The sequence below is a fragment of the Cordyceps fumosorosea genome, assembly GCF_001636725.1.
Source record: "Cordyceps fumosorosea ARSEF 2679 chromosome Unknown scaffold_19, whole genome shotgun sequence".
NCBI classification, from domain to species: domain Eukaryota; kingdom Fungi; phylum Ascomycota; class Sordariomycetes; order Hypocreales; family Cordycipitaceae; genus Cordyceps; species Cordyceps fumosorosea.
Genome location: NW_017387319.1, coordinates 54069 through 73375, shown reverse-complemented (window position 1 = coordinate 73375; position 19307 = coordinate 54069). Strand labels below are relative to the sequence as shown.

Genomic DNA, 19307 nt, shown 5'->3' with positions numbered 1-19307 from the left:
TTACTCCTCCTCGGGGAGACCTGAGAAAAGGCCAAAGCGCATGCGATGGCTCTGCAAACATGTTAGCGGTCATTGCCCGAGATCACCAAGGCCAGTGCTGTCCACGTGCAGAACAGCTCACGGCCACGCCCACGACACGGCCGAGCGTTACTTACAAAGGGAAGCTTGGGAATAATCACGGCCAAGACAGCCAAAAAGTTGATGATGAAGTAGGCCAGGTCGTAGTGGGTATAATGGGTGCTCAGGAGGAAGAGCACAATGGGGACACTGAGGAGAAACTTCTTGGTGGGGGTGTACTGGGCACCGTTGTCGATTTGCTCCCACATGTTGAGGTTATCGAAGGCACCGCTATTGAATTCGAAGGGGACTCCTCGGACATAGTGGAACATGATGTACGAGCCGACCATGTAGGTAATGTTGGTCAGGGTCCATGAGGTCTCCTGCGAGACTCCCGGGATGACGTCGTAAAAGATTTTGAGGCATGCTATCAAGACAAAATGAATGGTCCACGCTCCTGTAGATGATGGTTAGTATGGAGCTGTGTGACGACGAATGCGAGGAGCTCGGGGACGGGCAATATGGGCATACCCTTTGCGTTGGTCCAGTTTGCATTGAGGTTGGGAAGAGCAGCCTGGTCAGAGATTTGCTCGAGCGTCTCGGGGGGCTCGTGATAGACCTGCAGGATGCTGCTGGAGCGTCTGCGACGACCAGTCGCTTTATCGTCCATGTCGAGGTAAGCGCTTCCAGAGCGTGGAGGGTTCGTCCTAGCGTCGTAAGAGACGGTGGGCTGGAGAAGGGTGGGAGAAGCCAGCTTGGCGGTGTTCAAAAGGGCTCTGCGCAAGCTACGGATCGAGGTATCGCGGGCCGTTCCTGGTCTGTGAGGAACGGGACCAAGTGATATCGGGAGCGTCGGCGAGGGTCAGGGCGGGGAGGTGTGTAGCGAACGACAATGTCAAGTGACGTGGTGAAACTGGCGAGCGACTCGGAAAACACACGACGAGGCCAGAGCTGTCTGCTAGATGTCGGTGCGAGGACAGGACAGATTGGCCACTAGGGCAGGTTTCTTGCGAGCGGCGCTATTCGGGGGGGTGGAATGGCGTGAACAGGAGAGAATTCGGTATTGTCGGGGGGCGCGGGCGAAATGTCGAGCGTGCGCCAGAAACGAAACAAGTATGTCGTGGGATGATGTTGATGGAGATGAAAAAAAGCAGTTTTGGTAAGAAGAGAGATTGGGGGAGGAAACGAACGAGGCATGGAAAAGCAATGGATAATGGTCAAGGCCAGGCAAGGCAAGGCAAGAGGAGCTTGCGTGGTGGCGAGGGCCCTTGTGACAGGAAACCGGGTGTATGGGGCAGCAGTGGGCAGGCGACCAGTCGGAGGCAACAGGGACTGGCGCCTGTAGTGGATTGGATAGTGAAGGCAGTTGCTTGAACGACAGGTTTCCAGCGATTTGGCGAGCGGGTAGGCGAATAATAATTACACCTCATTGTTGTAATTAGATTATCAGACACGAAATAACGGAGGAAAGCAAATTTGCTTGAAAAAGCCACCAGACTCAAGGGACCAATGCGCTGGTGATGTTCTTCCCAGCGGTCTGTTTAGTGGCATTTGCGCTGTAAATGACTTGACGCTAGTACGGATCGGCCCTGTCCAGAACCTCGTTTGTGGCCAACTGCCACTGTGGCCTCAGCTCGCCTCGGCCACGCTGGAAATTTATGCTTCCCACCAGTCATGGTTGAAGTCTGACGGGAAGTTTTTGGTGGTGAATTAAAAATACATATGCATTGGCCCCCAATGCATTCCATGCTATTTGCTGTGTATCCGAGACACCACGACAGCCGTTGCGCCACTGACTTCTCTTCCATCATGCACAGAACAAACACAAACGCACAACACACATGCGCCGGCGTCGATGAGACTAGCATGAGCCTCCACGCACGCTGGAGGGCCGGAAAGCTTGTCTTCACTATCGGTGCCGCCAGTCCCACTGCTGATCCCAGGACACTTACCCGTGAGGCATCAACAGCCTAAGACCTGTAGAGATACCACACAGTTCCTCTAGTTTCCAGGCCTTGCATGCTCATAGAGGTGGTCGGATATGGTAGCACAGTACAGGAAAGCATCAGTTGTTTGTACGTTCCTACCCACTTCCCCATCTCTTCGCCTCGCTGGCAGCAACTAGGAACGATTGCTAAATTACCCAACATTTTGATCCCCTGCACAGCCAGCCTAAAGGTGGAGACAAATAATATACGAATACTGAACCCGATGATCCATCTGTCAAATGCTGAGTGGCACCAGGCTGTCCAGCGGCATGACGAGTATTCCGTATTCAGCTGGTGTTCCCCGAGAGCTGGGCTGCGATGCGGCAACTTCCGCTTTCAAGACTTCAAGATCGTGTTTACTCCGCCACAAATGTCGCTTGTAAAGATGGCTATCGACTACAGGAAATCTCTATGTTTTCGTAAACACTAGTTAAACTGTTGTAATAAAGGGGCCAGGGATCTTGTTCCCGAGTACGAAGTCTGTATCGGCACGGGATAACCTGCACCCGCTCTCGGCCTTGCGCTGCAGGACTGGGTGGCTCCTGTGGTTACAGTGGGGCCCTTGCCTCTTTTGCGCTGATTCGACGATGCTTATTTTTCGCGTCGACTTTTTCTTGGTGATGCTGCGATACTTGCCCTGCTTCTTTGCTGTTTTGTGTTGCTCTTCTTCTCATTGAAATTACCATTTTCTCGTGACCCCGAGAATTCGAGTGATTGGTAACGCATCTGCCGTATTGATTTATCCCGACCTCACTTAGCCACAAACTCCGAAGGCCAAGTGTCACATGAGTGACGGCCATCTACAGTGTCACTCACATTCACTATGGGATCGGAAGAACAAATACCCGGAGATGTTATTAGCATGGGGGAAAGCGATAGCGAAGAAGAAAACAGTCACGTCGAAAAGAGGTCAATAGCTGATGTTGATGGCCCCGACGGCGAAGAGAATCAACCCTCGAAAGCCGCCAAGCGCCCAAAGCTCAGCCGCCAATCGCCGAGCAGCGACGCAAGCAAGGTCTCCGAGGAAGGCGAAATAGAAGAGAGCTTATCAAAGTCCCTCAGCAGCCAGTCCAGCATATCGAGCCTCCGGCCACGTGCCAAGTCGTTCGTTCCCTGGGACCCGCCGTTGTTCACGACTGACACGGTCAACCTGAAGTTACCAGCGCTCTCGCGGAGGAAGGAAGGATCTTGGGTGGATCGCGTCACGGATTGGACTACTGTGCTGTGTACGATCAATTTTGATTCCCTGGCCGAGATCAAGCCCGCAACGGTTGTTTCCGCCTTTGGTCAATACGTTGACGTGCACAGCGGTCTGAAAGCACCAAAAAGGAAATCAGCCAAGCAGACTGTTTGTGCTATGGAGGACTCGGGAAAGCTTGCTACGATTATCGGAAGCACACAAGCGCCGGCTCCTGCGCCGGCCGCTGCGTCACCCGAACCGGCGGACGAGGTGGAAAATGGTCAAGTCCCCGACTCACCAGAGTACGTGCCGAGTGATTCCGTGCTGCCAGAACATAGCCAGGCTGCCAACAGCCACGCAAGCGGCGCTGCCGCAGAGACAAATGGTGTATCGGTACCGGAAGGGCAGCCAACAGCGGAGCAGCTCCGATACTTTCCTTCTGCGGAAAACGCCGCCGACATGTGCGTTTTGTGCGGCCACAAAGGCCATGTAGCTGGCTCTTGCAGCCACACAAAATGTAAGTTCTGTGGCGAAACTGGTCACTGGGCGTTTAGCTGCAAAGCCATCCAGGCCAGATGCGGAAAGTGTCGCCAACTTGGCCACGAGACTTCGTCCTGCGTGGAAAAACTGGCTCTCACAAAGGATGAGGGCTTGGCCTGCGCCTACTGCGGCCTGCAACACCACCTCGAAGGTGATTGCACGGAGCCATGGCGATCGTTCCACGCTGAGGGAGATGTCGTTTTCCCCGTTATTGCTATCCAGGCATCATGTGCCGTGTGCGGCTCTCGAAACCACTTTGCGTCGGACTGCTCGCAGAAGGGCAATCGCCCCTTTAACCCTTCATGGACGCTACGAAACCGGGATCTCTTTGTAGATGCGAACTGCGGCAATGAGTCTATTGAGGAAGCTGCTAGCCCGCACCTTCGTGCGGAACCTAACACAAGCCAAAGACAGACCAGGGCGCCACGCGGTCCCGCTGCGCGCGCCATGAATGTGCGCTATTCAGAGAGCGACGACTCTGATGATATCGAGCTGCTCGGCCAGAGAGCCGCACCAAAGCATCAGCAGCAAAGGGCGCCACGGGCAGGGTCCATACGGGTGGCAACCAACCTTCAGATGCCTACGCTGGGAGGTCACGTCGTCCAGCCGCCGCTTCCGCCCGGGCCGCCTCCGCCGCTCCCTCCACAGAGCCATCCCCCGCCTCCCGGCACCTCGGGCTACTCTAGAAACCAGCACGGGCCGCCGCCTTCACTGCCCCCAAAGCCGCCGACAGCGCGGAACAACCACCGCGGGCCTCCGCCCCCAGGAGAGCCCCGCCACGGTGGTGGCAGCCGCGGACGAGGTGGTCCCCCGCGTGGGCGAGGGGGGCGTGGAGGTGGAGGTGGACGGGGCCGGGGACGAGGACGAGGACAACGATGAGCATGCTCGAAAAGCCTCTGATAGCGTGTATCATTATCATCATTTCGCTCGGCGTATAGAAGGGAATCAAAAGGATACCATTTAGGACCACTATTATCATAGCTGAGAGCACTCAGGAATATAATTGGCTATGTTTCGTCCTTGACATTTGACGAATTGTTTAGGAAATATCCATATGCTGCTGATGTTCGCTGTTAATTACCAAAGGCGGTAGGTAATATGAGTTGCATATATGGCGCCACAGAAGCCGCTATCCAGTGTCCACGTCATGGTCTGTACGGGACCTCTTTCGTCATCCGGGCCGAGCAGCAAGCCAGGCGCGAGATCACTGGTGGCCAAGGTAAGCCGTTTGATCCGTGGGAAAGCAGCATGCGTGAATGCGGTGAAGCCGAACCAGCTCATGTGGTTAAAGATTGGGCAGTGACGCCTCGTGGCAACCAAGATATATAGAGCCCACGGGAGCCCTCCCACAGCTGCGTCGCACACCCCCCAATCCAGACGATCATTACAGGTTGCTGCTTGAGCGCGAGGAGTTGGTGAGTGAATTCTTCTTTCTTTGGCGACGAGAGCTTTTCTTGTCTGACAACGGCACAAGACTACGGGCTACGCTTACGTTCCGATCCATCGTCCTTGGACTGGGAAATCGACGGGCATGGTGGACGGTGGCACGGAAAAGGAGCTGGTGGTAGAGAGACCATTCGCCGGTCCAGGGGCCACCAGATGTGATGCGAAACGAAAGAGGGTGCAGATCGGTTTTTCAGCGTGTGTCGCGCGGTGGGCGGCTCATTGGACGTCGCGACGGCGTTGGCAAGTCCGGTGTGGGTGTCGTGCGGAACAAAAGCCAACTGCCGTCGTTGTTCTACGCCATGTTCGCCTCACAAAAAAAAAAAAAAAAAAAAAAAACGCCGTTGCCAGCCCGGTTTTGGGGACGGACAAAGCAATAAGTTGCGGCGCGATCCGCGATCCGACAACACGCGCCCCGCGCCCGGCCCCGCGTCGAGATGCGCGCTCCTGATTGGTCGCTGACGCGAGGACCACGCCTTTATGCCACACGCATCGCGGAGGGCGGCGCCACCAAAAGACCTCAAAAGCGTGGCCTGCAAGCCATCGGGGGGGAAAAGTCGCGCGCGAGGCGAAAGGGGAGCTCTGTGACCCCGCTGCCCTGCAGGGCTGATTGGCAAATCGAGACTGCTTGCACGACCGGGAGCTACTGCAGAAGCAGGGTTTCTTCATCAACGTCGCTTCACCGACCATTCAATGGCCAGTCTTCGCGGCGAGGATGCTGCAAGTCCTTGTCCGCCACCGGGGGAAGTGAGTGTATCGATAGCCAGTAGATGCGCGAATCTCGCGCGCCTTCTCCTTCGTCCGCCCCCTCCCTGCCCTGTGCCCGTACCCCTGTCGCCCTACACACTACACAACCTCTCCCGGTCGAGATGGCAGGGTCGTTTCGTTTCGTTTTCTGTGCTATGCTGGAAGAAACAAGCTTAACCTGTTGAAAGTGTGTGGCTGGATGCAAGCCTTATGCAGGTAGGTGGAGGGAGGGCAACGATGCTGGGATGGAAGAGGGAAAAGCCTGTCTGGACTCAGTTGAGAGGGGACGTTGTCGGGATATATACCGGCCTGCCACTTCCCCTTCTCGAGCGGCCACTTTCTGGGGCCTTTATTCTTTATTATTCACGCTTGATGACCGGTAGTTGATTAAGATACGGTGGTTTGATATCAAGTATCTTGACTCGACCATCACAAGTTGGTCGTTGCTACTCTTCAACTCGCAAACGACAACTCGACAACATCAACAATACAAATATCGTCACAACACTATCAAACACCTTGCTCCCAACACCCTGGAACCCCGTCTACACCGTACCAACCCCTCTGTCCTGTCATCCCACCACCCAATGAGACGGACATGGCGTCGTCCGAACAGCTGTTTCTCGCCCTCTTGAGAGACGAGTCCATCAAGGACCGGCTACTCTCTCTCCTCAGCACCCACGACCTGTGCGCCGTGCGGCAGTCCTCCTCCGCCTGCTGCAACCTTCTCACCAAGCGGCTCTTCACCCGCCTCCACGTCACCTTCTCCGCCGCCACCTTCACCAAGCCCTCCCGCGTCGCCGCCCTCGCCCGCGTCGGCCACCACGTCGAGCACCTCACCTTCCACCTCCCGCACTCCGACGCCACCTTCCTCCCGCCGCTCGTCGACCCGCGCACCGGCGCCGAGCTCGCCTTCCTGTACACCCCGCACACCAGCCCCCCCCCCGCCCCAAGTACGCCTGCCCCGAGCTCGGGGACGCGCTCACCCAGCAGTACCCGCCGCTGTTCCACGCGGCCACCAACGTGCCGAGCTTCATCCACGCGCTGGGCCGGCTGCCGGCGCTGCGCCACCTGACGGTGCGGTGCCCCGGGCAGGACCCGGCGGAGCGCTACCGTCGCGACGTGGTCGACTACGCGCTCATCAGTCTGAGGATCGCGGTGGAGCGCGCGCCGCTGACGAAGCTGCGCACGTTGTCGCTCTCGCAGCTGCACCCGGCGGCGCTGGCGTACCTGCGCCACGTCAACGGCATCGGCAGCGTGCCGTCCGCGGGGCGGCGCTGGCGCCAGATCAGGTCCCTGCGCATGAGCGTCGAGGCGTGGGACTTTGGCGCCGCCGGCGGGCTGGACCACCTCAAGATCATTGACGACTACGTCCGCGCGCTGGCGCCGCACCTCGAGAAGCTGTCCTTTTCCTGGATCGGCGGGCCGGGCGCCGACCGGGGCCCCTGTCCGCTGGCGCTCGCCGACGACCCCCTGTTCGCGCCGCCGCCGTCGCCGCCGTCCGCGCGCAAGCTATTCCACGAGGTCACGTCGCCCATGTCGCCGCTGCCGCCGCTGCCGGCGTCCACCTCGGCGCGCGCCCCGATCCGCATGCCGGCGCTGCGCTACCTGCAGATCCGCAACGCGGCCATGAACGCCCCGCAGCTGCGGCGCCTCATCGCCGCGCACCGCGCGACGGTGCGCGAGTTCGACCTGGACAACGTGGCCCTCGCGGAGCGCGACCGGTGGGACGACGCCCTGGCGCCGGTCAGCGAGGGCCGGCAGTGGTCTCGGAGCGGCGGCGTGCCTGCGGCGGGCCCCTCGGAGACGCGGTGCAGCATGGTGTCGAGCGACGACGCGGACGACAGGCTGCAGAGCCCCAGCGCGGCGGTCGAGGCGGTCGCGAGGGAGCTGCTGGAGATGGACGTTGGCGCGTACGGGTTCGACGATGATGAGAGGACGGTCATTGACGAGCTGACGGAGGAGGTGGCGTCGACGACGCGAGAGCGGAGCAAGGGCGGCGGCGGCGGCTTCACGGCGAGGATCAGGAAGAAGAAGCGCGCCAAGCACGGTGATCGCGAGGAGGATCATTACCGCAGCAGGCGCAAGCACGGCCGAAGCGCCAGCGAGCCCGATCGCAAGGCCACCACGCCGCCGCCGTCGCTTCCCCGCTTGGGGTCCTCCTCCTCCTCCTCCTCCTCCTCCGCCTCCTCCTCGCAGCAGTCCTCCTCATCCTCCTTCCCCTCCTTTTCCTTTCCCCTGCGCCGGCGGCGTCCGTCGCAGACCTCCTGGCCACCACCCAGCTCCTCCCTGTCCTCCTCCCCGCACAAGCCCTCCTCGGTCCGCCCTCCTCCCCCTCCGCCCATCACCCTGCCCGACCCCTTCATCTCGCCGCCCATCCTCTCCGCGGAGCCGCAGCCGGTCCTGCTGCTCCTCCAACCCACCGTGTACGACCCCCACGCGCCGTCCCGCCCCGGGACCGCCGACGACGGCATCACGGCGGTGCAGCGCAACCTGGAGCAGGAGGAGGCGCACCGGCTGCTGGCGGAGGACGCGGCGGCGCGGGTCAGCGCGCTGCATCGCGCCAAGGAGGCGGTCATGACGAAGCTGACGCGCGAGTTCTCCAAGAAGCACCGCCAAGATCGGGCGACCGGCGGCGGCGGCGGCGGCGGTGGTGGTGGTGGTGGTAACGCCGGCCATGGTCACGGCGGAGGCCGCGTCGGTAACAACGGCGCGGTGGCGGCGTGTCGCCTGATGGCCGGCAGGGACCTCCTCGCGGGAAGCGGCAGCTATTACACGGGGAACAGCGACTTTGTGCTCGAGGATAGACGCGGCATGGGCAGTCCGTCGGCGATGCACGTCCCGCTCATGTTTAGCCGAGCGTGAGGGCGGCGGGCGGACTCTCTCCGATGAAGTTTACGTGCACATGTAATGAGAACCACGATGTATCGCGACTGACGGCCTTGGATATTTGCGCTCTTTCCTTCTTTTCTTCTTTCCTTCTTTTCTTCTTTCCTTCTTTTCTTCTTCTTCCTGACTGACACTCTGCTTCGTTCGAATGCACACCATTCCTGTCATTAACATGTACTTTTTCCTATCTCATTCTAGTCTACAAAGTTTTCAATACATGCATCGCGCTTTACCATCCGCACGCAGCTCATATATTCCCTGGGTCATAATCATCGTTCTCATATGCTAATTTTATTCCTTGTAAAATCGCTAAATAATCATGAAAAAGTTTTAACCCCTCTTCCCCTATTACCCTCTTTACATTTAATCAAACGTGACTTTGGTACCCGTGTGCTCAACCACCTTGCCCATCAACCGCGCCTCCTGCAAATCTACCGGGCCGTCCGCCTTCTTGTGCCGTCTCTCCTCGCCGCCGCCGTTCTCGCGCGGTCCGCGTCCCCGCCCGTTCGCCCCCGCCGCGTCGGCCGGCCGCTCCTTGCCGAAGCGCTTCCTGTACCGCGACTGATCGTCCTCGGCCAGCTCCAGCTTGAGCTCGCGGCCGAGCATGCGGTTCACGTACCACTTGCGCGTCTTGAACTGCTTCTGCTGCTGCTGCTGCTTGGCCGGCTTCTTCTTCTTCGTCTTTGCCTCGTCATCATCGTCCCCCTCCTCGTCCTTGGCGGCGTCATCGTCCTCGTCGCCGCCGTCCTTGTCATCATCATCCCGGAAGTCGTCCTCCGTCTCCACAGCCTCCTTGATCTTGACGAAGCCCTTGACCGCCCACGCCGCGGCCTCGGCCTCCTTGAACTTGACCCAGCCGTAGCCCTTGCACTTGCCCGTGTCCTCAAACGTCGCCACCTTGACCCACTCGATCTCGCCGCACTTGTCAAAGTTGCGCCGCACGTCCTCCTCGGTCGTCTTGAAGCTCATGTTGCCGACGAAGAGTTTGCGACTGGCATTGGGATCCACCGCCGCCGCAGCCTGCTGGCCGCGTGCCGTGCCCCCCTCCTTCTCCTCCGGCTCCTTCTTCGGACGGCCCTCGAACGACTTGGAGTCCTTGATCAGCAGCCGCCGCCCGTGCCACTCCGTCTCGGACAGCGCGATCGCGGCCAGCTTGCCGCCGACGTCGGAGAAGTCGACGTACGCGAAGCCCCTGTTCGTGGGCGGCTCGTCCTTGGCGCGCCCCCCGGGGCCGGCCTTGGACGCGGGCAGCTTCACGCGCGTGATCATCTCCGAGGTAAGCACGCCCCCAGCGTTGTCGACCAGCCACTGGCGCAGCTCCTTGGGCGTCACCGTGAAGCGAAGGTTGCCGATCCAGACGCCGTGCTCCGAGCGGGCCGCCGCCTTGCCGTCCTTGTCGTCCTTGTTGTCCTTGCTCGCGGCGTCTTCGTCCTCGAGGTCGTCGTTGTTGTTGTCCTTTTTCGCTTTCGACGTCACGCTCTTGCCCTTCTTCATCGCACGGCGCGCGCGCTTCGAGGGGGGCTCGGGGGCGGCGAGGTCGACTTCGATCTCCTCGACGTCGGCCTTGCGTTTCGAGGCATTTGTCTCGGGGGCGGCGTCCACGGGGGACATTTCCTTTTCGTCGGAAGACATGAGACCAGTGCAGAGAGAAACCTGGCGTGGAAGGTCTTTGTAGAGAGGATAATGATTTGATTGTCGTCTCGCAAGTCTCGAATTCCACGGCGCCAACATTTACAGAAAATTTTCTGGGTCTGCGGCCGATAAGGCTTATCGCAAAGTGTACTGTGCTTGGGTTAAATGCTTGGCCACTGGAGACTGAACGTAGACTTTTACCTTTTCAAAAAAAGAAAAAGAAATCCATCAACTGAATGAATTATTTCAGAAGTCTTTTTTTGTTCTTTTGCAGAATTATTATCAATATTTGTCGGCTTTCCCAGTGCTACTTGCACAGCTTAAACAATCCTGTGCTGGGTTCCTCACTTGTAACTGTACAGCACCCAGACAAGCCACTGCCGTAAGTCCTCAGATGCTGTGTAAAAGGTTTCAACTGTAAAAGCTTTACAAATAATGTCAATATATTTGTACAAGATTTATGCCATGCGCTATTTTCACCTGCCCAGAAGAAGTCGACCGATTGGCCCGGCTTGCGACTGTGTTTCTTTCTGTTCATTTAGCAACATACTCGCATTCATCAACTAAACCATAACTATCATCAAGCAGAAACTACTACATAGAGCCGTGAATTCGTCAACAAAACTCTGAAATGAGCAGCCAAAATCAAACACATGGAAGCATCATAACTCTATAACTTCCTGCGCCAACAACTTTGATCATGCGCAACCGCGATCCGACCTTAAGCCATGAGGTACGCCGCGGCAACCAGGCCGCCGACGGCGTAGGCTGCCTGGGCCGTCATGGCCGGGGCAGCGTTACCAGTCCGTGACGAAGTTGCAGCGCTCGACGGGCCAGCTACTGAAGTTCCCGGTGCGCTGCCGCGATTAGCCCCGGTCGAGGCGCTCGATGTAGGCTGTCCAGGCTGGCCCGACTGCCCGGGCTGGCCGGACGAAGTCGCCGTCCCGCCGTTGCCGCCGGCGCCTCCAGTGGCAGGGGTGCCGCGATCAATCGTGGTCGTAAGCTGGCTGATGTCCGTAGGACGAGTGGCCGCGACCGTCACGGTGGCGGCCTCGCTGGCAGCAGCCGAGCTGTACGTGGTGCTGGTAAAGCCACACACAGACATGAGCTCATTGATATCTGACGATGTCGCGTCCGACGTTAGCCATATACACGGTCTTGACAAGGGATCACACTTTTCCATACCCTCTCTATCGTCGCGGTCCCTTCCCGGAGACTGGCGCATGCAGTCGGCGCAGAGGGCGGCAATCTTGGCGACGTTGAAGCTCTTGTTGGTGCAGATGCACTGGTTCTGGAGGAGGCGCTCGTCGCGGTCGTTGTCGCTGCGCAGGTCGACGTCGCATTGGTCCGAGAGGGTGCCGATGGGCTGGCAGATGGCCTTGCAGGGCGCGGACACGTCGTCCATGTCCAGGTCGACGTCTCCCTTGACGGCGAGGACGAACTGGGCAACGGCCAGGGCGAGGGAAGTTGAGTGGCGCATGCTGGGCGACGTGGGTGAAGAGCGTTGGAGTGCTTGGTTGTTTTAACTTGGGTTTCGCTTATCTTGTTGATGGAAGAGATGAAACTGATTAGCGATGGAATGATGACGGAAATTGACGAGGAATTGGAAGCATTAAATAGACGAAAGGCACAATTGGCCAAGAATAATACGTACCAGATATTCCATCCGCCTATGCGTCATGGATAATGATAATCAATGCAACTGAAGGGGGTGGATGCCTGGGGTACAAGGTAATTTGCATAGTTTGCATCTGCCCAATCCATGTTTCATTGTAGATTGTTAATTTTAGAATTATCCGTCCTTCTGGCTGGCTTCCTTCTTTTTTCGACTTGCATCCAACTTCGACTTACCATCGGCGATGCTCCGCCACCATCTTAGGCGTGCCGTCCCCCAGAATAGACAATATTACGTGTGTCGTCGGATTAGCTTTTCTGCTACCGATGAGCTGGCGACATGATCCGGTCCATCGCCGCTGCAAAAACGCATCTCATCTGATGGGCGACAGCATGTCCGCCCATCATCGCCCGACTGTGACAAGATGGTGGAGCTGCCTCACCCCGTAATCCCTGTCGTGAAGGCTGAGCCACCTTGGCAAGGTCGCTGTCAAGTCTTGAAGCATTTGTCCAGCCACGATTCAACAGGATATCCTGGCTTGCCCGGTAAGGCAATAATAATAAGCTTGACAGCCCACCGGCGATGGCGACGATGGGAAACCCGATTCCCGGGAGAATGCAGGCTGGAGGGAGGGCTCTCAAGCGGCCAAGCGTATTTTCTGGGTTGGGTAGCAGCGAATGGGTTGCGTGGCGCAGCTTGTTGCGGCATAGAAAGCCTCATTATAATCTATATTCATCTTACCCAATGTCCCCGTGGTCTTCGCTCCTGTCCGAATAATGATTCCCTACTTTCAGAGTAGCACGCGAGCAGACGAGTCGTGGGAGGCAGCCAACCCAATCCACAGGGTGACATCTACCATTGGCAGAGTAGCATTCTGGAATTGGAAACCTGCATGGCCGCCTCCAAATTTAGTAGTCCACCTACCAAGCCAAGTCACTCGACATGTAAGCTTGGCGATCAGAACCAGTGCCAAGCCCGGCGACGGTGTCTGCACTGCTGACGACAGCACTGCGCGTCCTATACAAAAGCAGCAAACCAAGTGCAATATGAGCGCGACTCTGCATCGCCTATTCGTGGCGAGCAGCTCTTTCCAGACCCCGATGTGAACAGTCGACAGTGCCGTCTGTGTTGTTGGCCTCCTCACCGTCGTGGACATGGTTAAGGTGTCGACGCCGAGCCCGCTGCGAGTCAGAAGTTGGGTATGAGGCGTCATTCAGCGACATAGTTGAGCTGCGAAGCGAATGATTATTGAATATTTAAAACTTGCGGCTCTCGGGCATCCATTTTTGGAGCAAATTCCATTTTTGGAGCAAATTGACTAATATTCTTTTTGTCGGGCTGGCAAGGCATAATCGACGGACCCCAGCAAGGTCAAGGCCAGGTTGCTATTTATAAGCTTAGCTTGAAGCAGTTTCATTCGCCGATTGACAAGAGATCTTTGTCGTCCCCGCGTCTTGCCTAAAAGTATTCAAACCGGTTCAAGTCCGATTCTTCGAGCATCAGACTCTCCAGCGAGCAGCCAGTCCGGTACATTCCGATGGTAACTGGTGTTTACGTCTACGTCGCCCAGTCACCAAGTTTTTGCTTGTCGTTCCGCAGTCTGCGAGAGAATCCCTCCGTCGATGGTAGCCACCAAGACGGGCGCTTGGATACGATTCAAAAGCTTGACCAAGTCTGTCGTCATTGAATTCATTGACAGGGCTAATATGACCCCTAGATGAACGAGAATGTGGCTTACCTTGGCTGGGGCAATGCCGTCTCGTCGGGAGACAATATGAGCAGTCTCTTCGGACCAGAGCATGCACATTGAAAGATGGCCGATTATCAAGAGGTTTCAGCAGTCATCGGTCACGCCGTCGATAGCCAGGGAAGCAGTCTTGCCCATCTGCCGTGACTCGGCGCGCCAACCAGCCGCAGGACCGACTGTCCCGACACGCAGCTTGCTTGCGATAGTTTCTAAAGGCAAGCGTCTGATCGCAATGGCGGTCTCACAAACAGAAACCACAATGAGATTTCGTCTCAACGCCATCACGTCCGTCGCTTATAAAGTTAGCACCTTGGACGCAATAGAGGCTGACAGTGCATAGCAGATCTCTGATTCCGGTGTCACGGATGTGCAACGACGGGGTACTTCCCGTCCCGGCGTCGTCGTTCGAGGGCACGACCATGTTACAATAACAAATGAAGTCTGCCCTCAAGCACAGTATTGGGTCCGGAGGAAGCTTTGGCCATGGCGCAGGACCGCATGCTGGTCGCGATTTTCTGCATCGTTTGCGAAGATTGTCGATTTCCTCCTTGTCCAGCATGCGAGATGGTGTGTATCCAGAGTGCAGCTCATTGGCGGGCAAAAGGATTGAGCAGTCACGGCAGGCCATTCGACGTAACGGCTGAGTTATGACCGCCGCTCTATCCAACATGCCAGGTCAAGGTCACATGGCGAGCGGGTCGGGTTGGTAACAGCATTGGCGGATATCTTGTCTGCAAGACAAACTTGCGGGATTGGTTTCAGGTCGACGAATTACATAGACTTGTCTGTCGGTAGGATGCGAGATACCGACTAGTGAGCGGGAGCGGAGCGGAGGTGTGAATGGCGGCGGCGATCCTAGGAGCGGAAAGGGCAGCAGATAGCTGGAAACTTGGGGGCGGCGTCTGAGTGAATCGTGTCGGTTGCGTCAGTGTGAGTGTGTCAAGTCCAAGGCGACGGCAGCGGGTTACTGGTAGGTCAGGCAGTCAGGAGCCACAGTGTATGCCAGCCACAGCGAGCCACAGTGGCTGCGACGCTACGCTGGACTTGACATGGGGCAGCGCAGCAACTGCCGGGAGCTGGCGCCACGCCTGTGTGAGCTGCATGGCTGACAGTTTTAGGTTGTGCTAATGCTCATCGTCCCAGAAGTATCTTAGTAACTACCTAGTTATGGACGGATAACCTTGAGCAGTGAAGAGACGGAGTACGGTACCTGAGACTGGAAAGGCGGTACATGCCGGACAGCCGGACAGCCGGACAGCACCTAAAGCTTAGCGGGCGCCCGCCTGTGACCGTGCTACTGTACTGGTACAAAACTGGCGTGCTAGCACTAATGGACACTGAATGCTACCACCTGGAACCTCCTTTAGGCCGTCACGTGTGGCTTCATTTTTAGCGCTTGGGCTGCAAAAGGTTCCCCCAGACGGGCTGGCCTGGCACTCGGGCAGGCCAGCGGCCCCTCCACGGGCCAACTTTGTCCACTCAGCAGTCTCCTGTCACCGCGGCAAACCATGCTGCTCCACTGCCAAAAAGCCTCTCATAATCCAGTCCTCTTGCCCTTGAGTCGCCAGTCTTTTCAGCCCTTTTTTCCCTTCCCTCTCTCCGCTCTTTTGACAAACTTTCGAGCGCCCGCTGTCCGTTTCATCGCCGCATCATTCCTCGACTTTGTCACATACCGCTTGTTGGCGCTGAGGAGCAGAGGCCAGACGCTCACACTCGGTCGCTGCCTCGTCGCTCCTCGTACAAAGTCAGCCACGCAACCACAGCCTCGATCCTTGGGCGGCTTCTTCTCCGGTCGTCGTCATCGCCACCACGACTGCAACATGAACCTGCTTCTGTCACCGCAGCCGCCCGTATTCCCTCACCACCACCAAAGTCCTCGCCAGTCTCCTCAACCATCTCGTGAGTTCATCCCCTCTCTCTCCTGTCGACCAACCCTGTTTAGCTCTCCGCCCGTGCACGCACTGGGCCGCCACAAGCATGGGTCCAACATTCATAAGAGTCTTTCCTCATGCTGACAACAAACAACTCCAGTATCCCCTTTTCACAACATGGCCAACCGTAAACGAAAAGCGGAGGAGGACGGCGATGGCGACGAAAATATGTCGCCCCTCAATTCGCCGGCCGTGCAGCCGCGCAGCATTTCTCGACCTTCGAAGAAAGTACGGTCAAATGATGTGACCGGTCGTCCGCTCAACCTGCCTCGCCTCCTTGAAACTCTCGATACCGACCAACTTCGTACTGTCCTCGAAAGAATTTGCGACACGCATCCTCAGATCGGCCTCGAAGTCGTCACGCAAGCTCCTCGTCCGTCGGTCGACGCCGCTCTTGAGGTCTTGCGTAGATATCAGGACAAGCTCAACGGTTCCATCCCTTACGGAAACAGCAGCGCCGAATATACTTATTATCGCGTCAAAGAACCCCTCGTGGCCCTCATCGATGCCATCGCCGACTTTACGCCTCAATTTCTGCCTCCCACCGAAACACAGCCAACCAGGTCCTTGGAATTCCTCGATCAAGCTACCAAGCTAATTCATGAGTTGCCCGACTGGGAGCCACAAGCGTACCGCCACCATAAGGACGGCGCTTACGATGATATCTCGAAAGCCTGGGCCCTCGTTATCAACGAAGCTGGCAAGCGAGCTGGCGGCTTCAATCTCCACTCCAACGGCTGGGACCAGGCTCTCAACAGACACAACCAGCAGTCCGGCGATCGTTTGGCCGGAGCCATCTCCGCCATGATGAACAGCGTTGGATGGATGGGTGTTGGCCCCAACCAAAACTCCAATGACCAAAACTCCCTTCTCAACCAGATCATCTCCGGCAACTTCGGCTCACCCGTGCGAGTCGGACCGTGGTAAACATATAGCAACTTGGAAGCAACAACTTCATAGCACATATTGGCGGACGACACATAACCCCCTACACGCAAAGATATCAATGGGGCCTGGACATAATTAATATGGCACCCGCGGCATGACATGACACGTTTTTATGAGATTTCATCTAGCATCACGGACTCTAGCATAGACTTTTGGACTTTGCTTTTCTGCGCGCACTACGGAATAGTTCTGGCGTTTGTTATTTAGGTGTTTGATTTTGATACTTCTTGGCGAAGCCATTGGTTCTTGTTCAGGATTTGTCTGTTCTCTGGCTATTTGTGGATGGTTCTCGTGCTTTTCCCACCTGCACTACTCTCTGTTGAGATGCGCCACTAGTGTGGAACAATACAGTAGACCTCTCTTCTACGAGAGCACAATATAGCGGCATTTTAGCGCCTGCCGAAATTCATAGCGAGTTCTGTACAAGTCAGACATCAAGGGAATATTAAAGCAGCATGAAACATTATTTAAATTAAGTTCTGTAATACAGGCTCCTCGTATGGGTGATGTTGCTGACGTAGTGCAGGGGGCGACTGTCATGCTGTACGTACCCGCCGTCACTAACAAGGTACAGTATGTCCTAGCTCACGTGTTTACCTGTCAAGGCGCGACAACGTGAACGCGACCACGTTCTACAACGACCGTGAATATCAACCCAACGACAGGACGACCACCAAGATATCCTTTGCACGCCTCAATCGCTCGATCAACTGGGGAATACAATATATCAATAATTATTGATGGTGGAATATTCCTTTACCTCATAAAATGCCTGCGTACGTCGCCCGTCCCATCCGCCGCAAACGCACGCCAACGGTATACCGTTCACGGTTCACCCACCAGCTAACCCTACTTCACCCCCTTCACAGGCCAGGCGACCAGCACACGGCATGGGCCAACCCGTACGAGGATGCGAAGCCGCGCATCTCGGAGTGGACCGCCAAGGAGATCGCCACCATCTCCGTCCGCCTCGACAAGCAGCTCGGCCCCGAGTACATCTCCTCGCGCGCCGGCCCCGGCGGCGCGCGCGTGCACTACCTGACTGCCGAGAAGTGCATTGGCCTGGCCAACGAGATCTTTGGCTTCAACGGCTGGTCCTCGTCGATCCAGAACATCCAGGTCGACTTCGCCGACGAGAACCCGCAGACGCAGCGCGTGAGCATCGGGCTGAGCGTCATCGTGCGCATCACGCTCCGGGACGGCACGTACCACGAGGATATCGGGTACGGGTCAATCGAGAACGCGCGCGGCAAGGCGATGGCGTTTGAGAAGGCGAAGAAGGAGGGGACGACGGACGCGCTGAAGCGCACGCTGCGCAGTTTTGGCAACGTGTTGGGGAATTGTATCTACGACCAGGACTACGTCAAGCAGGTGACCAAGATCAAGGCGCAGCCGGTCAAGAAGTTTGACCAGGACAACTTGCATAGACACTCGGACTTTGTCAAGAAGGATGTGCCGGTGCCGGCGGCGGCGGTGGTGACGAGAGCGGCGGGATCGGGGTCGGGGTCGTCGTCTGCGTCAGCGACGGCGGCAGTCAAGGCAGAAGCTTTAGAGTCATTTGAGGACTTTCTAGGAGGTAAGTGAAGAAGCTGTAACACGAAGCGAGCGCAGAATCTTGCGGGAACTCGCGGTGGGATAGACGATGACGGGAATGGCGCTGACGGAGTACAATCGCTAGACTTTGACGAGGCAGACTTCTGCGTGTCTGAAGAGGGCCACCCCGATGAGGTTGTTGTGCCAGTCCCAGCTGCACCCACAGGCCCGCAAACACGACAACAGCAACAGCCGCAAGCCAGCAAGGCCGCGCAGCAACCCAATCAACGGCCACCGCAGCCCCAGACCCCCAACCCCCAAAATCATAGACAAGCAGCAGCAGGCCACGCTCAAGCCGCGGCGCCTGCGGCCCCCCCAGCTGCTGCCGGCGAGCCGGTCGCCGCGTTCTTCTCGGCGCGCGCCGTCACGACGGACACGAACCAGAGCGCCAGCGTCCCCGCCACCCGGCAGCAGCAGCTCTTCAACCCCAAGGCGGAGAGCCCCTCGATCCGCAAGACGCCCGGCATCGACCACTCCTCCTCCAAGCCCGTCTCGCGCTCCGGGCAGCACGTCCCGCCGCCCAGCCAAGGTGCCGCCGCGGAGCCGCCGACCTCCGCCGCCGCCACGCCTAGTCGGCCGTCGGCAGCAGCGAGGGGAGGCGGAGTTAACAGGGGACACGCGGTCAACCCTAGCCTGGACCACGCGCGCAGGATCGGGGCGCCGGGCGGGCCGGCGAGCCCGCTGGCGAACAGGAGCTCGTACAAGCCGCCGACGATGATGAAGAGGCCGCTGGCGGCGGCGCAGGGCGAGGGCCGCGCGCCGCTGAGCGAGGTGCCGCCCAACGGAGCCGTGACGGCGGCGGCGGCAGGGCCGGACGGGCTCGATGCGAAGAGGCAGAAGATGGTTTAAACCTAACATCTGCCTTCTTTCGATGCTTTTAATAACTGTTCAGGGAAAACGGGGCTCGCTTCTGGAATTCAGTTTGCTACGTGACTTGGGGGCAATGCGACCCTTCATGACGGGACTTTTTTTTTTTTTTTTTTTTTGGGTTTTTGTT

At 57.6% G+C, this 19307-nt stretch overlaps 7 protein-coding genes across 7 annotated transcripts; 4 read left to right on the top strand and 3 right to left on the bottom strand.

The window, feature by feature from the left end:
• On the bottom strand, window positions 1–727 carry ISF_06908 (protein ORM1; the record flags this gene model as incomplete). The annotated part of the gene is made up of 3 exons (XM_018850512.1): window positions 1–51; window positions 156–514; window positions 589–727. 3 exons carry the CDS (start codon window positions 725–727, stop codon window positions 1–3), a joined length of 549 nt encoding a protein of 182 aa, XP_018702157.1.
• Window positions 728–2868: 2141 nt separating this feature from the next.
• On the top strand, window positions 2869–4644 carry ISF_06907 (Zinc finger, CCHC retroviral-type; the record flags this gene model as incomplete). Its single annotated transcript, XM_018850511.1, has 1 exon — window positions 2869–4644. One exon carries the CDS (start codon window positions 2869–2871, stop codon window positions 4642–4644), a length of 1776 nt encoding a protein of 591 aa, XP_018702156.1.
• A 1909-nt stretch (window positions 4645–6553) lies between these two features.
• On the top strand, window positions 6554–8820 carry ISF_06906 (hypothetical protein; the record flags this gene model as incomplete). Its single annotated transcript, XM_018850510.1, has 2 exons — window positions 6554–6838; window positions 6892–8820. 2 exons carry the CDS (start codon window positions 6554–6556, stop codon window positions 8818–8820), a joined length of 2214 nt encoding a protein of 737 aa, XP_018702155.1.
• A 387-nt stretch (window positions 8821–9207) lies between these two features.
• On the bottom strand, window positions 9208–10476 carry ISF_06905 (Nucleotide-binding, alpha-beta plait; the record flags this gene model as incomplete). Its single annotated transcript, XM_018850509.1, has 1 exon — window positions 9208–10476. One exon carries the CDS (start codon window positions 10474–10476, stop codon window positions 9208–9210), a length of 1269 nt encoding a protein of 422 aa, XP_018702154.1.
• A 721-nt stretch (window positions 10477–11197) lies between these two features.
• Window positions 11198–11956, bottom strand: ISF_06904 (hypothetical protein; the record flags this gene model as incomplete). The annotated part of the gene is made up of 1 exon (XM_018850508.1): window positions 11198–11956. One exon carries the CDS (start codon window positions 11954–11956, stop codon window positions 11198–11200), a length of 759 nt encoding a protein of 252 aa, XP_018702153.1.
• A 3930-nt stretch (window positions 11957–15886) lies between these two features.
• On the top strand, window positions 15887–16696 carry ISF_06903 (RAD52 DNA repair protein RADC; the record flags this gene model as incomplete). Its single annotated transcript, XM_018850507.1, has 1 exon — window positions 15887–16696. One exon carries the CDS (start codon window positions 15887–15889, stop codon window positions 16694–16696), a length of 810 nt encoding a protein of 269 aa, XP_018702152.1.
• Window positions 16697–17485: 789 nt separating this feature from the next.
• Window positions 17486–19159, top strand: ISF_06902 (RAD52 DNA repair protein RADC; the record flags this gene model as incomplete). Its single annotated transcript, XM_018850506.1, has 2 exons — window positions 17486–18293; window positions 18396–19159. 2 exons carry the CDS (start codon window positions 17486–17488, stop codon window positions 19157–19159), a joined length of 1572 nt encoding a protein of 523 aa, XP_018702151.1.
• Window positions 19160–19307: the final 148 nt, after the last annotated feature.